Raw genomic sequence first — 13,886 nt, 5'->3', positions numbered from 1 at the left:
GCTTGCAGGGCTTGTGACAGGTATATAACCTAGTCCCTAAGCCCTGTGGGATTTTATGGTGCTCTGATGGAGGAACTCAACTCGATGGCTAAACACGGGGAGTAAAGACAGAATCATCCCAGCTCTCAAGGCTCCACCCTCCGAGTAAGCGAGCTTCCCACTCCACATCCTTAACAACGCCAGCTTCCTCTTCCAGAACGTGGCATGAGAAAACCAACAGACCAGAATTCTTCGCAAAAGCCACCTGCACACAGCCGAAAGCATAATTCCACGGACATGCCATTTTACAGCCCCTCGGTCCATTCAGATACAATCTCAGTTACTTTCACATCTATTTTAAACCCACAAACAATTCCTCATTGGGGATGAAATATAAACAACAACAAAATCCACTCCAGTTATTTAGAAAATCAGACATTCTATTCTTGGCAAGGGAGATCTACTTAAAAAAAAATAAATAAAAATGTCTAAAAATAATGTGGCTCAAAGCATTCGGTGATTTGAGCTAGAGGAAACGCATTCACATTTTTTTCTCATACTGTTCTCTTTCATGAACTTTATTTCCATAACTTTATATAATGTGGATCTCTGGGAAGCATGCTGCCAAAACCAAGGTGTGTGCTAGGGTGGACGCCAACACTGCTGAACCTGGTGCTCTGGCCTGGCCGGGCCCCTGGGCACGCTCCATGCTCCTGCCCGTGGCTTCCCGCCGCGCAGGGGAGAGGCGCAGTGAAGCAGCTCTTTCACTCTGCGGGCAGGCGGGCAACACCTGGCCTTGTTATTCCTGTCCCTCACTGCTGCTGGAATTCAGATGCCTGCCTCACAGCAGCTGCCGCCGCGGAGTCCGCGGTCACAGAAAGGATTAACACACATCTTGGCTGCAATTCTGCAAGCAGCCGAAAGTGTATCTTGAAGCGGAAGATGAAAACACCCTTTATGTTCCATCTGCAGAAGCTTCATCTTAAATAGAGCAAGTGTCACTTTATGTTTAAAATGCGATGCCACATGGGTTTGTTTGCTCTTAGTTCGGTAACCTACTTTTTCATAAATTACATTTGAGAAGGAAAAAAAAAAAAAAAAAACCCTGAAAATATTTGAGGGTGAGGCGAAGCAGGCATAGCCCGGACTCAGATGAAGCAGAGCTAAGTATGCGCCCCGACAAGAACCACACCACTGTGCTGTGCACACTGGGGCGCCTGCTTCCTTTCCCCCCGGTTATGTTTGGAGTCACCCTTTTGGGAAGGAACTCAGCGCCGTACTGTGATTCAGTCTGAGTAAGGGGCAATATACACGTATTTCAAAAGCATGAACTCAACATAACTCAAAGACATTTTCTACCATCAATTTTTTCTCAATATTCGCGTAAGTAATTCACACAGAGTGTTACAGCTTTATGAGAGTTTGTCTAGCAGGTTGTGGAAATCCCCAACAAAAAAGAATGGTTAATGGTGGCATCACTCTCATTTTAGAAACTGTGAACAAATATGCCCAACATTTTGGACAATATTGCATAAAGAGATGCATTTAGCCAATAGGTGGTATGAAGTTAAAACATAACGTTAAAGAATAAAACTTCAGGAAAATTATTGGTATGAACTCATAGAACATTTTCACTGGAAACACAGGGCCAGGCGTGGTGGCTTAAGTCCCAGCACTTTGTGGGGTTCAGGCGGGAGGATCACTTGAGGCCAGAAGTTCAAGACCAGCCTGGGCAACATAGTGAGACCCCCGTCTCTACCAAAAAAAAAAAAAAAAATTAAAAATTAGCTGGGCTTCATGGAACATGCCTGTAGTCCCAGCTACTCAGGAGGCTGAGGCAGGTGGATCACTTGAGCCCAGGAGTTTGAGGCTGCAGTGAGCTATGATGGCACCACTGTGCTACAGCCTGGGAGACAGAGCAAGACCCTGTCTCCAAAAAGAAAAAGAATACAGTCATAGGACTATTAATATATTATCTTCATCAGTTCACAGTACAAATTTAGAGGAACCAGATGGAGATTACTAATGTACCTGAACTGCATAGGACATGTAGGCATAAAGATTCTTTCCATTTACATCTGATAATGGATAATCAGAACCTGCTTTATTTCCAGAGAACACAGAGCAACGCCTGAGTCATGCACTACTTCCTACACTTCACTGCAAGTGGAATCAGACGGTAAAAAGTGGAAGCAGCCAATCTAGTACTGTTCTAAAGCTATGCTGCACAGATTAAAGTAAAATTGATTAATAATATCATTGGAGGCCAGGTGCAGTGGCTCATGCCTGTAATCCTAGCACTTTGGGAGGCTGAGGCAGGCAGATCACAAGGTCAGGAGTTCGAGACTAGCCTGGCCAATATGGTGAAACCCCATCTCTACTAAAAATACAAAAATTAGCTAAGCGTGGTGGCAGGCGCCTGTGGTCCCACCTACTAGGGAGGCTGAGGCAGGAGAATCACTTGAACCTGGGGAGGCAGAGATGGCAGTGAGCCAAGATCATGCTACTGTACTTCAGCCTGAGCAAGAGTGAGACTCTATCTCTAAAAAAAAAAAAAAAAAATCATTGGAGGCCAGGTGCAGTGGCTCAAGCCTATAATCCCAGCACTTTGGGAAGCCAGGGTAGGTGGATCACTTGAGGTCAGTAGTTCAAGACCAGCCTGGCCAACATGGGAAAAACCCCATCTCCACTAAAAACACAAAAATTAGCCAGGCGTGGTGGCGCACGCCTGTAATCGCAACTGCTCGGGAGGCTGAGGCAGGAGAAGTGCTTGAACACGGGAAGCAGAGGCTGCAGTGAGCCAAGGTCGTGCTACTGCACTCCAGCCCAGGTGACAGAGTAAGACTTCATCTCAAAAAACATATATGCATGAAAAAATAATAAAAATAAAAACGTCATTGGAAGAAGGACTGATTTTTTCTGACAATTTTCCAAGTTTCAAATGGGATGAGGCGAAAACAGGGGAAGTAAAAGCAAACCGCTCCCCAACACACACACATGATGGGTTAAATAAATGAGTATGGGCTCTGAAGAGTAGAATCACCCACACTGAATCAGTGTGGAGGCAGATTAGCAACCACAAACGTGACCAAATTCGAAAGGCTCTGTCAGCATCTGAGAACTTGCTGTCCCTGGACGCAGCTGGAGGTAAGGTGCCCTCCTCCGGTTAGTACCAACACTGCACAAGTTGGGTGTGGTGGCTCACACCTGTAATCACAGCTCCCAGTTTTGGGAGGCCAAGGCAGGAGGATCGCTTGAGCCCAGGATATGGGCAACACAGTGAAATCCCATCTCTACAAAAGATACAAAGGGGCCGGGCGCAGTGGCTCAAGCCTGTAATCCCAGCACTTTGGGAAGCCGAGATGGTGGATCACGAGGTCAGGAGATCGAGACCATCCTGGCTAACATGGTGAAACCCCATCTCTACTAAAAAATACAAAAAAACTAGCTGGGCGAGGTGGCAGGCGCCTGTAGTCCCAGCTACTCGGGAGGCTGAGGCAGGAGAATGGCGTAAACCCGGGAGGCGGAGCTTGCAGTGAGCTGAGATCCAGCCACTGCACTCCAGCCTAGGCGACAGAGTGAGACCCCATCTCAAAAAAAAAAAGATACAAAGATAAGCTAGGTGTGGTGCGTGCCGTGCCTGTGGTCCCAGCTACTCGGGAGGCTGGGGCGGGAGGATCACTTGAGCCCAGGAGGTTGAGGCTACAGTGAGCCATGACTGTGCCACTGTACTCCAGCCTGGGCAACAGAGCAAGGCGCTGTCTCAAAAAAACAAAACAAAAACACGTACAAACAACCAATGTGTGTGTAGGGGTGACCCCAAATAAGTGATAGGGTGAGCGTTGCATGGATCATTCCTCTGTGTCTAGCTGCTGGCTTAAACAACAGCAGCAGCACATCCTAATCAATGTCTTACACGGAGACTGTAGTTACTCTGCACTGTGCTCAAAACTTACTCACTTAACTAGCGGGTATGCCACAAGAGCCGGCTTGAAGGAGCTAGTACTGGCCGTGAAGCAGCTCATACTGGGACAACTTGAGCACCAAAATAGTTAAGGCAGTCATAAATTATAAGTCATTGAAAAGTCTAGGAATCCACGAGTCCACAGTCAACAGATTAGAAAAAAGAAATGGGGGACCAGGGGCGGCTCTTGCTAGAAGTAGAGTTGCACAGAGCCAATCAGTAAATGAAGAGGGAGTAAAGAGATGGAAAATCAACACCACAGGGCAGGGAAGACTTGTCTGGGCAGAAATCATCAACAGATGCTCAACTAGGGCACGAGTGTTGACGAGGAAAGAGATTTGCATGGTTTGAAAGTGTTTTCCCCACCAATTGCTTACAAGTCGTGACTAAAAAAAAAAAAAAAAAAAAAAAAAAAAATCCTTAACCATCCAGTGTAGAGATCAGACAACACCTTCAATGGACAATCAAAACATAACAAATGAGAGGAAAATGAACACTGTGTGCTCAAATTTTATACTCAGCAAACACAAAATGACTTGGACAGTATTCTAGCTGAGACCACACAATCTGAATCCAATCAGGGAGATCCGGTATTTAAAAGTGAGGATCCTGGCCGGGCATGGTGGCTCATGCCTGGAATCCCAGCACTCTGGGAGGCCAAGACAGGTGGAATGCCTGAGGTCAGGAGTTCGAGACCAGCCTGGTCAACATGATGAAATCTCTGTCTCTATTAAAAATACAAAAATTAGCCAGGTATGGTGGTGCGTATCTATAATTCCAGCTACTTGGGAAGCAGAAGCATGAGAATTGCTTGAACTTGGGAGGCAGAGGTTGCAGTAAGCTGAGATCACGCCACTGTACTCCAGCCTGGGCAAGAGAGCAAGACCCTGTCTCAAAAACAAAATGAAACAAAACAAAACAAAAAAAGGCAGGCATGGTTGGCTCACGCCTGTAATCCCAATACTTTTGGAGGCTGAGGCAGGTGAATCACCTGAAGTCAGGAGTTTGAGACCAGCCTGGCCAACATGGTGAAACTGTCTCTACTAAAAATACAAAATTAGCCGGGCATGGTGGTGCACACCTGTAATCCCATCTACTAGACAGGAGAATCACTTGAAGCTGGGAGGCAGAGGTAGCAGTGAGCTGAGATCGGACCACTGCACTCCAGCCTGGGCGAAAAGAGCAAAACTCTGTCTTCAAAAAAACAAAAAGGAAGATTTTGTATTCCTGACTATTCATCCTTGTTTAGAATTTCTTTTTTTTTTTTTTGAGACGGAGTCTCACGCTGTTGCCCAGGCTGGAGTGCAGTGGCGCGATCTCGGCTCACTGCAAGCTCCGCCTCCTGGGTTCACGCCATTCTCCTGCCTCAGCCTCCTGAGTAGCTGGGACTACAGGCGCCCGCCACCTCACCCGGCTAATTTTTTGTATTTTTAGTAGAGACGGGGTTTCACTGTGGTCTCGATCTCCTGACCTTGTGATCCGCCCGCCTCGGCCTCCCAAAGTGCTGGGATTACAGGCTTGAGCCACCGCGCCCGGCCTAGAATTTCTGATATGGGTTCATGCCTGTGCCAATTCTTTACTGCAGTACTAAATGGATTTACTTATTTCTTTTTAGAGAGGAATAAAATGATTTCATCTACCTCCGGCAGTTAATCCAGTGCTTGCTGAGGGAGGTAAGGGGGAAAATGGAGAAATGTGTTAACAGGAGAAATATTTTCAACATTTTGCTTCACAGCGAGGTCCCTGGCAACCTCCATTTTAGAAAATGATAGACATGGCTGGAGACGTGTCTCCAAAAAGAGTTGCAACCAGAAATCCGAACACTGTTTTTTTTTCTTGGAGGATGGGTTCCCTTTTAGACACAGCACAAATACAACTTCATCTTATATATAAGTCTAGAATGGATTGCTCAGAGGACATTGATTTTTTTCATACTGAAAAGTCAGAAGCGACTGCTGACCCCTGAGTAATATAATACAAGATCTTTAGGAAGAAGAGCTCATGAGGAAGATGGGAAGGCTGGCTGAGGAGGTTGGAGAAAGGCCAGGCGCTGTGAAAGGGAAAAGATTGGATGCAGCTTCAGAAGGCAGAAGCTTCTGGATCATCGGCCTCTACAGAGACTCAAGGACACGAAGACGGGGCAAAGGTCACAGCATCCGCAGGAAGATGCAATGACGTCAGATGGGCCTCTTAGTACCTGTGCATCCCCGGGAAATCCCATCACCTCTTTCTGCAGTACCTCTTGGAGCTGTGGTATTCTCATCTGTGCAGAGTGCCTGCTCCACAGGTTTCGGGGGGTACCGTCTTTCCAGTGTTCTGGAGAGAAACACTGGCTGCTGAGGTGCCCCAGTCTAGTCACATGGAGCAAATGGGTTCAATAACGCACTGGCTTGCACCTGCAGTCCCAGCTACTTGGGAGGCTGAGGTGGGAAGACTGCTTGAGCCCAGGAGTTCGAGACCAGCCTGGGAACATGGCAAGATCCCATCTCACACACACACACACAAAATTCAGAACACACACTAACAAAAATGGGCCCACACACTCCTCAACAGGCCATTTTCTGGGTACTTGTTTTCTGGAAATAAAATCCACACATGCGATTGTTCAGCCTGTAGTCAGCATTGTTTGGTGCACTTTCCATGTATCCATCTATATATTCAGCTCGACACTTCTGTCATAGCCTTTCTTTCCCCAGTCCCAGAGTCCTCAAAGGAAAAACTGTCAATCTCCTATTACCTAAGGGAACATACCTGTAGAATATACTCTCTTTTCCTCTATCTCTTAAGACCTTAAACAGAATACTGAGCACCTCAGTCTGAAGTGCTGACATTTCTCCTATAGTTTAAGTTGCAGCCATCAGGACTGATCCATCAGAGAACACACACAGCTGGTCACTGTTGATGCAAAAACAATCGCAAAGGCACTTCCGGTTTCCACTCCAGCACGTCTAAGAGCTTGGAGGTCGTCACTCCCTTATAACAAAATAAGCTAAACAAATGGAAACAAGCTAAAATAAGAAACAGTGATTCTGAGATTCATGACAGAATTAAGCTCATAGGGTAAAGATGTGCCCTGAAAACTAGACAGACAGGTGGATGCAGAGACTCACAGTTCACACGGAGCAGAGACCAATGCTGGGGCCATTCCTGGCAGAAACTCTTACACTGCAATGATGAATTGCTGGGGGCTTGGCATGGAGGAGTCTGAGAGTTCAAAACTTCAGGGGGTCAGTCTTTGGGGGCAGTCCCCACACTTTCATGAGTTTTATGTCTAGAAGTCCCACCACCTTCTCACTGGGGAGGTTGGAGAAGATTCCCCTGGGGCTTCTGGTGGAGGCGGTGGGAGGCAAACATTCTAAAGTATGCCCAGAGCTTTGTTCTGTTCCAGCTATGTTCTCTGTACGGAAGGCCAGGCCTCAAGGGAATCTGCTGTAATAAAGCCTTATCCGACCAGGGAAAGGGCGACTTGCTAACTCCAGCCCCCTCCAGTCTTCCTGTCTCAAGCAGAGGGAAGGAAAAAAAAAAAAGACTCAGAAACTCTTCTGAAAGGCATCCCAGGAACTCTGGCCTATCACTCCACACCCATCCAAACACAGGGATTTAAACATAAGAGGAAGATTCTTCCCTTCCCCAGTACTTGACCACCAAGTTAACCATCAACATGGCTCCGGGACAGTATCTGTGGGTTACAGCACAGAGTCATACGTAAGACACAGGCTTCATTTAGAAGAATTTTCTTGGGAAAATCAAAGACAACAACAGAGACAAAAAAACAAGGACATCGGAGGAAATTCGAAGCCTCTGACTCTGCTACAGATACAGCTTCCTCTATCGTTAAATCCATGCTAACTCCTAGCCAGATAAACACAAATCCTCACACACAAGGCTCATCTACCTCAGTTCCTATTACCCGACACGTCATGAAGCTTCTAAAAGCAACAAACATTACAGGCATGCTAAGAAAAAACAATCTGAAGAGACAAAGCAAGCATCAGAACCAGATTCAGATGTGGGAGAGAATCTGGAATTATCAGACAGAGAACTGCCAAGCACTATGACTAATACGCTGAGGGTTCCATTGGAAAAAGTGGGCATTACGCAAGAAGAGATGGGTAATGGAAGCAGAGAGATGGTGTGTTAGTCCGTTTTGTGTTGCTTATAAAGAATACCTGAGCCTGGGTAATTCATTAATAAAGGAGGTTTAGGCTGGGCGTGGTGACTCACACCTGTAATGCCAGCACTTTGGGAGATCGAGGCGGGTGGATCATCTGAGGTCAGGAGTTCGAGACCAGCCAGACCAATATGATGAAACCCTGTCTCTGCTAAAAACACAAAACTAGCTGGGCGTGGTGGCACATGCCTGCAATCCCAGCTAATCAGGAGGCTGAGGCAGAAGAATTGCTTGAACCCAAGAGGTGGAGGTCGCAGTGAGCCGAGATCGTGCCATTGCACTCCAGCCTGGGTGACAGAGCAAAACTCTGTTTCTAAAAACATAATAAAAATAAAAAATCAAGGAGGTTTATTTGGCTGATGGTTCTGCGTGGTACCAGCATCTGTTTGGCTTCTGGTGAGCCCTCAGGAAACTTTTACTCAAGGCAGAAGGCAAAGTTGGCACAGGTATGTCACATGGTGAGAGAGGGAACAGGAGAGTTGGAGGGGTGCCCTCTCTGTTAAGCGACCAGATTTTTTTTTTTTTTTTTTTTTTTTTTTGAGACGGAGTCTTGCTCTGTCGCCCAGGCTGCAGTGCAGTGTCATGATCTCAGCTCACTGCAAGCCCCGCCTCCCAGGTTCTTGCCATTCTCCTGCCTCAGCCTCCTGAGTAGCTGGGACTATAGGCGCCCGCCACCACGCCCAGCTAATTTTTTGTATTTTTAGTAGAGATGGGGTTTCACCGTGTTAGCCAGGATGGTCTCAATCTCCTGACCTTATAATCTACCTGCCTTGGCCTCCCACAGTGCTGGGATTACAGGCGTGAGCCACCGCGCCCGGCAAGCAACCAGATCTTTATGTGGCCTAATACGGTGAGAACGCACTTATTACTCCAACGAGGGCACCAAGCCATTCACAAAGGATCTGCCCCCATGACACAAATACCTCCCACTAGGCCCCACCTCCAATAGTGGTGGCCACATTTCAACATAAAATTTGGAGCAGACAAATATCCAAAATATATCAAATAGAAACTCAAAGATTCAAAAAGAAATACTAGAAATCAAAAACACTGAAATGAAGAAACAAAGAATGCCTTTGATAAGTTCACCAGTAGACTGGACACGACCAAGGGAAGGATGAATGAGCTTGAACATATGTCAGCATAAACTTCCGAAACTGAAATGCAAGGAGAACAAAGAATGACAAATGAAACAGAATATCCAAGAACTGTGGGGAAATTACAAAAGGTGTAAATACCCATAATGGAAATACCAGGAGAAAAAGAGAGAAGGGAACAAAAAGAATACAAACTGATGTGATAATATCTGAGAATCTTCCAGAGTTAATGACAGACACCAAACCATAGACCCGAAAAGCTCAGAGAACACAAGACAGGATGAATACTAGAAAATCTACAACTTCGTATAGCATATTCAAACTGTAGATTAGCAAAAAGAAAAATCTTTTTTTTTTTTGAGACCGAGTCTCACTCTGTCGCCCAGGCTGGAGTGCAATGGCGCGATCTCGGCTCACCGTGACCTCCGCCTCCCGGGTTCAAGTGATTCTCCTGCCTCAGCCTCCTGAGTAGCTGGAATTACAGGCGTGCACCACCATACCCAGCTAATTTTGTAATTTTAGTAGAGATGGGGGTTTCACCATGTTGGCCAGGGTGTGTTTCGAAATCCTGACCTCAGGTGATCCACCCACCTCAGCTTCCCAAAGTGCTTGGATTATAGGCGTGAGCCACCATGCCCGGCCAAGAAAAATCTTAAAAGAAGCCAGAGGAAAAGAGCACCTTGCTTCTAGAAGAACAATGATAATAATGACATCTGACTTCTATTTACAAACCATGCAAGCAAGAAGGGAGTGGAGTAAAATACTTAAGTGTTGTAAGAAAAAAATTCACCAACATAGAATTCTTCAGTAAAATCATCCTTCAAAAGTGAGGAAGAGATAAAGACATTCTCAGACAAACAAAAACTGAGGGAATTGGTTGCCAGTAGGTCTGACTTGCGAAAAGATGTTAAAAGAAGTTCTTCAGAAACAAAAATCACATAGGTCAGAACTTTGAATCTACATAAAGAAAGGAACAGGGCTGGGGGCGGTGGCTCACACCTGTAATTCCAGCACTTTTGGGAGGCTGAGGCGGGCGGATCACTTGAGGCCAGGAGTTCGAGACCAGCTTGGCCAACATGGTGGAACTTTGTCTCTACCAAAAATATAAAAATTAGCCAGGTGTGGTGGCGCACGCCTGTAATCCCAGCTACTCGGGAGGCTGAGGCATAAGAATTGCTTGAACCTGGGAGGCGGAGGTTGTAGTGTCCCACATTCGCTCCACTGCACTGTAGCCTGGGTGACAGAGCATTCCATGTCAAAAAAAAAAAAAAAAAGACAACATTCTGGATATTTTAATGTCACATATTTTCAGTGAGGTACGATGTAGTCTTCCAATACCTAAGGTAGTATTTAGTAAAGATGTCTCCTCCAAAAAGTGTAACAAAGTATTCAGGCCCAGCGCGGTGGCTCATACCCTCATACCGGTAATCCTAGCACTTTGGGAGGCTGAGGAGGGTGAATCACAAGGTCAGGAGTTCGAGACCAGCCTGGCCAACAGAGTGAAACCCCATCCCTACTAAAAATACAAAAAATTAGCTGGGCCTAGTGGTGGGCGCCTATAATCCTAGCTACTCAGGAGGCTGAGGCAGAAGAATCACTTGAACCCAGGAGGCAGAGGTTGCAGTGAGCCAAGATCGCGCCACTGCACTCCAGCCCAGGCTACAGAAGTGAGACTCCGTCTCCAAAAAAAAAAAAAAGTATTCATTATATGAAAGAGTAGGGAGACCCAGGGCTTAGGTGACAATTCTCTTATTAGGACTGACAAATTGATTCAGGAAGGAAATTAAATGTTTATTTCCCACTTGCCTTTTGATTAGCAATTAAACTGACTTAGTGTATCTACTCTACACAAGTACTGTTGAGTTAAAGCACAGGATTTGCAATAAAGAGAAAATATTTCCCAAGTTGGGTTTTAATGCACTAGTCTTATTTTAGCTAAAAGGACAATGTTAATTTATTCAACTGTATCAATTATGTATCACAAATAATTGATCAATTTTGCATCTATACACAGATGACGAGTGCTTGTTTCCTTTCTGTTTTTTTGAGACGGAATGGAGTCTCACTCCGTCACACATGCTGGAGTGCAGTGGCGTGACCTCAGCTCAGGGCAACCTCTGCCTCCTGGGTTCAAGCCATCCTCCTGCCTCAGTCTTACGAGTAGCTGGGACTACAGGGATGCACCACCACGCCCGGCTACTTTTTGTATTTTTAGTAGAGACTGGGTTTTGCCATGTTGGCCAGGCTGGTCTTGAACTCCTGACCTCATGTGATCCACCCGCCTCAGTCTCCCAAAGTGCTGGGATTACAGGCGTGAGCCACCACGCCCAGCGGCACTCATTTTCTTTTATATCTGAATGTAACACAACATTAAAAGATTAAGAGTTTTCTACAACTTATTATATCGAGTAAATTAGCATTAATTATTCATCTTCCTTCTTCACTGATTAGTAGATGAAGGTTAAAATACAACCATTTTCATGCTAACAAAAATAAAAACAGGTGGATTATCAATAATGAATAAGGCTGACAACGACTTATTCCCTATGATACTACTAATTAACTGTAGGCATTTTTATTCAAGGCTTAAAAAATGCTACATCTGGACTTTTAAACATTTCTTTAAAAATATTAAAATATGGGGCCGGGCAGGGTGGCTCACGCCTGTAATCCCAGCACTTAGGGAGGCCAAGGTGGGTGGATCACCTGAGGTCAGGAGTTCGAGAACAGCCTGGCCAATATGGCGGAACCCTGTCTACTAAAAATACAAAAATTAGCCGGGCATGGTGGCATGTGACTGTAATGCCAGCTACTCAGGAGGCTGAGGCAGGAGAATTACTTGAATCCGGGAGGCAGAGGTTGCAGTGAGCTGAGATCGCACCACTGCACTGCAGCCTGGGTGACAGAGCAAGACACTGTCTCAAAAAAATAAAAATAAAAATAAAAATAAAAATAAAAATAAAAATAAATAAATAAACCTGCTGTCAGGGTGCGGAGGCTCACGCCTGTAATCCCAGCACTCTGGGAGGCCTAGATGGGTGGATCACCCGAGGTAAGGAGTTTGAGACCAGCCTGGCCAACATGGCAAAATCCCATCTCTACTTAAAAAAAAAAAAAATACAAAAATTAGCTGGGAATGGTGGCATGTGCCTGTAATCCCAGCTACTTGGGAGGCTGAGGCAGGAGAATCGCTTGGGCCTGGGAGGTGGAGGTTGCAGTGAGCAGTGATCACGCACTGCACTCCAGCCTGGGTTACAGAATGAGACTTTGTCTCAAAAAAAAAAAAAAAAAGTCAGGTGGCATCCCTCCTCAGTTGACAACCTCCAGAGGCCCCACCTGCACCCGGGGTTAAGAGGTAGAGCCCTTGCCAGGACCCTCGAAGCCCTACGTGACCCAGCCTCGTGCCTTCTGTCTGCAGACCTCATCCTCGCCTGCCCCTCAGCCACACTGGCGTACATGCGTGACCCAAGCCCACTAAAGCCTCAGGGCCTTTGCACTTGCCAGCTCCCACTAGAATGTTCTCCCCAGACACCTGCCTGATGAGTTCCCCCAATGCATGTCCCTGACCACCCTACCTAAGCCAGCTGCATCCCACCCCTTCTATCACTCGGTGGCCCCTTGCCTTTCTACTACCTGGATATTAGACTTGTTTATCTGTCCACCCCACTAGAATGTTAGTTCCCTGATGGCAGGGACTTCTGTTTCATTGATTTATCCCTAGTGACTAGAACAATGCCTACAGGACAGGCCATGCGCATTTAAATGAGCACACTGGGCCGGGCGCAGTGGCTTATGCCTATACTCCCAGCACTTTGGGAGGCCGAGATGGGTGAATCACCTGAGGTCAGGAGTTCAAGACCAGCCTGGCCAACATGGTGAAACCCCATCTCTACTAAAAATACAAAAAATTAGCTGGGTGTGGTGGTGGGCTCCTGTAATCCCAGCTACTCCGGAGGCTGAGGCAGTAGAATCACCAGAACCTGGGAGGTGGAGGTTACAGTGAGCTGAGATCGCGCCACTGCACTCCAGCCTGGGCAACAGAGCAAGATTTTGTCTCAAAATAAATAAATAAATAAATAAATGAGCACACTGATATTTAAATATGAAAGAAAAACTACTGCAATTTCTTATTAGATATTTGGTTTTATGTCCTTTTCAGAATACCAAGAGATAACTACCCACCCCCTCAAACTCAGGGACAATTTTCCCCACGAACCAAGAAGACACAAACTCTGTACCCAATCCCAGTACTCCAGTCTTCATCTTCCTCCCTGGCTCACGGCTCCACGGTGGTGCCAAGGCTCATGTGTGGAATGTTACATTTTAAAAAGCAGTGCACAAAGTCTATAGGCACAGGCTTTAATTACGTAGAAACAGGCGTTTAAAAATAATAGAGAGAGAAATTGAGTTTGATGTTTATTAGGTTCATTTCTCAGTAAAGGTATACATTTAAAAAACACATAAAGCATATTTTAATTCCCATTTTAAAATGAAAGTATGTTTCTAAGCTTCCTGGGGGACTCGTAAGCTATTTTAAAATGTTAATATGAAATGGGAAATTAGGCAGGAGAATAAACATGGCCTAAGATTAAAATGTTTAATGAAATATATTAAGGAGAAAAAGAGAGACCTCAGTAGGTCACAAATTTCTATAGTTATAAAAATGGAAGCTACT

At 45.8% G+C, this 13,886-nt stretch overlaps 1 protein-coding gene and 1 pseudogene across 4 annotated transcripts in view; one reads left to right on the top strand and one right to left on the bottom strand.

The window, feature by feature from the left end:
- Positions 1-13,886, bottom strand: part of LOC105497768 (BAR/IMD domain containing adaptor protein 2 like 1) — a 111,408-nt gene that overhangs the window by 31,713 nt on the left and 65,809 nt on the right. The window contains exons 1-3 of one of the 4 annotated variants that reach the window (XM_011769117.3): positions 7,839-7,944; positions 6,695-6,932; positions 6,141-6,259 (exon numbers count right to left, since the gene is read on the bottom strand). The exons of the other annotated variants lie outside the window; for them this stretch is intronic. Coding sequence (XP_011767419.2) covers positions 6,141-6,259; positions 6,695-6,774 — 199 coding nt within the window. The 5' untranslated portion in view covers positions 6,775-6,932; positions 7,839-7,944. Of the gene's footprint in view, positions 1-6,140; positions 6,260-6,694; positions 6,933-7,838; positions 7,945-13,886 lie in introns of those variants that run through there. 4 annotated transcript variants of the gene reach the window in all.
- On the top strand, positions 1,379-1,428 carry LOC112429508 (U7 small nuclear RNA; annotated as a pseudogene).

The sequence above is a fragment of the Macaca nemestrina genome, chromosome 4 (genome assembly GCF_043159975.1).
Source record: "Macaca nemestrina isolate mMacNem1 chromosome 4, mMacNem.hap1, whole genome shotgun sequence".
Taxonomy (NCBI): Eukaryota; Metazoa; Chordata; class Mammalia; order Primates; family Cercopithecidae; genus Macaca; species Macaca nemestrina.
The sequence above is the reverse complement of the archived record's forward strand: the minus strand, read 5'-3'. Positions and strand labels throughout refer to the sequence as shown.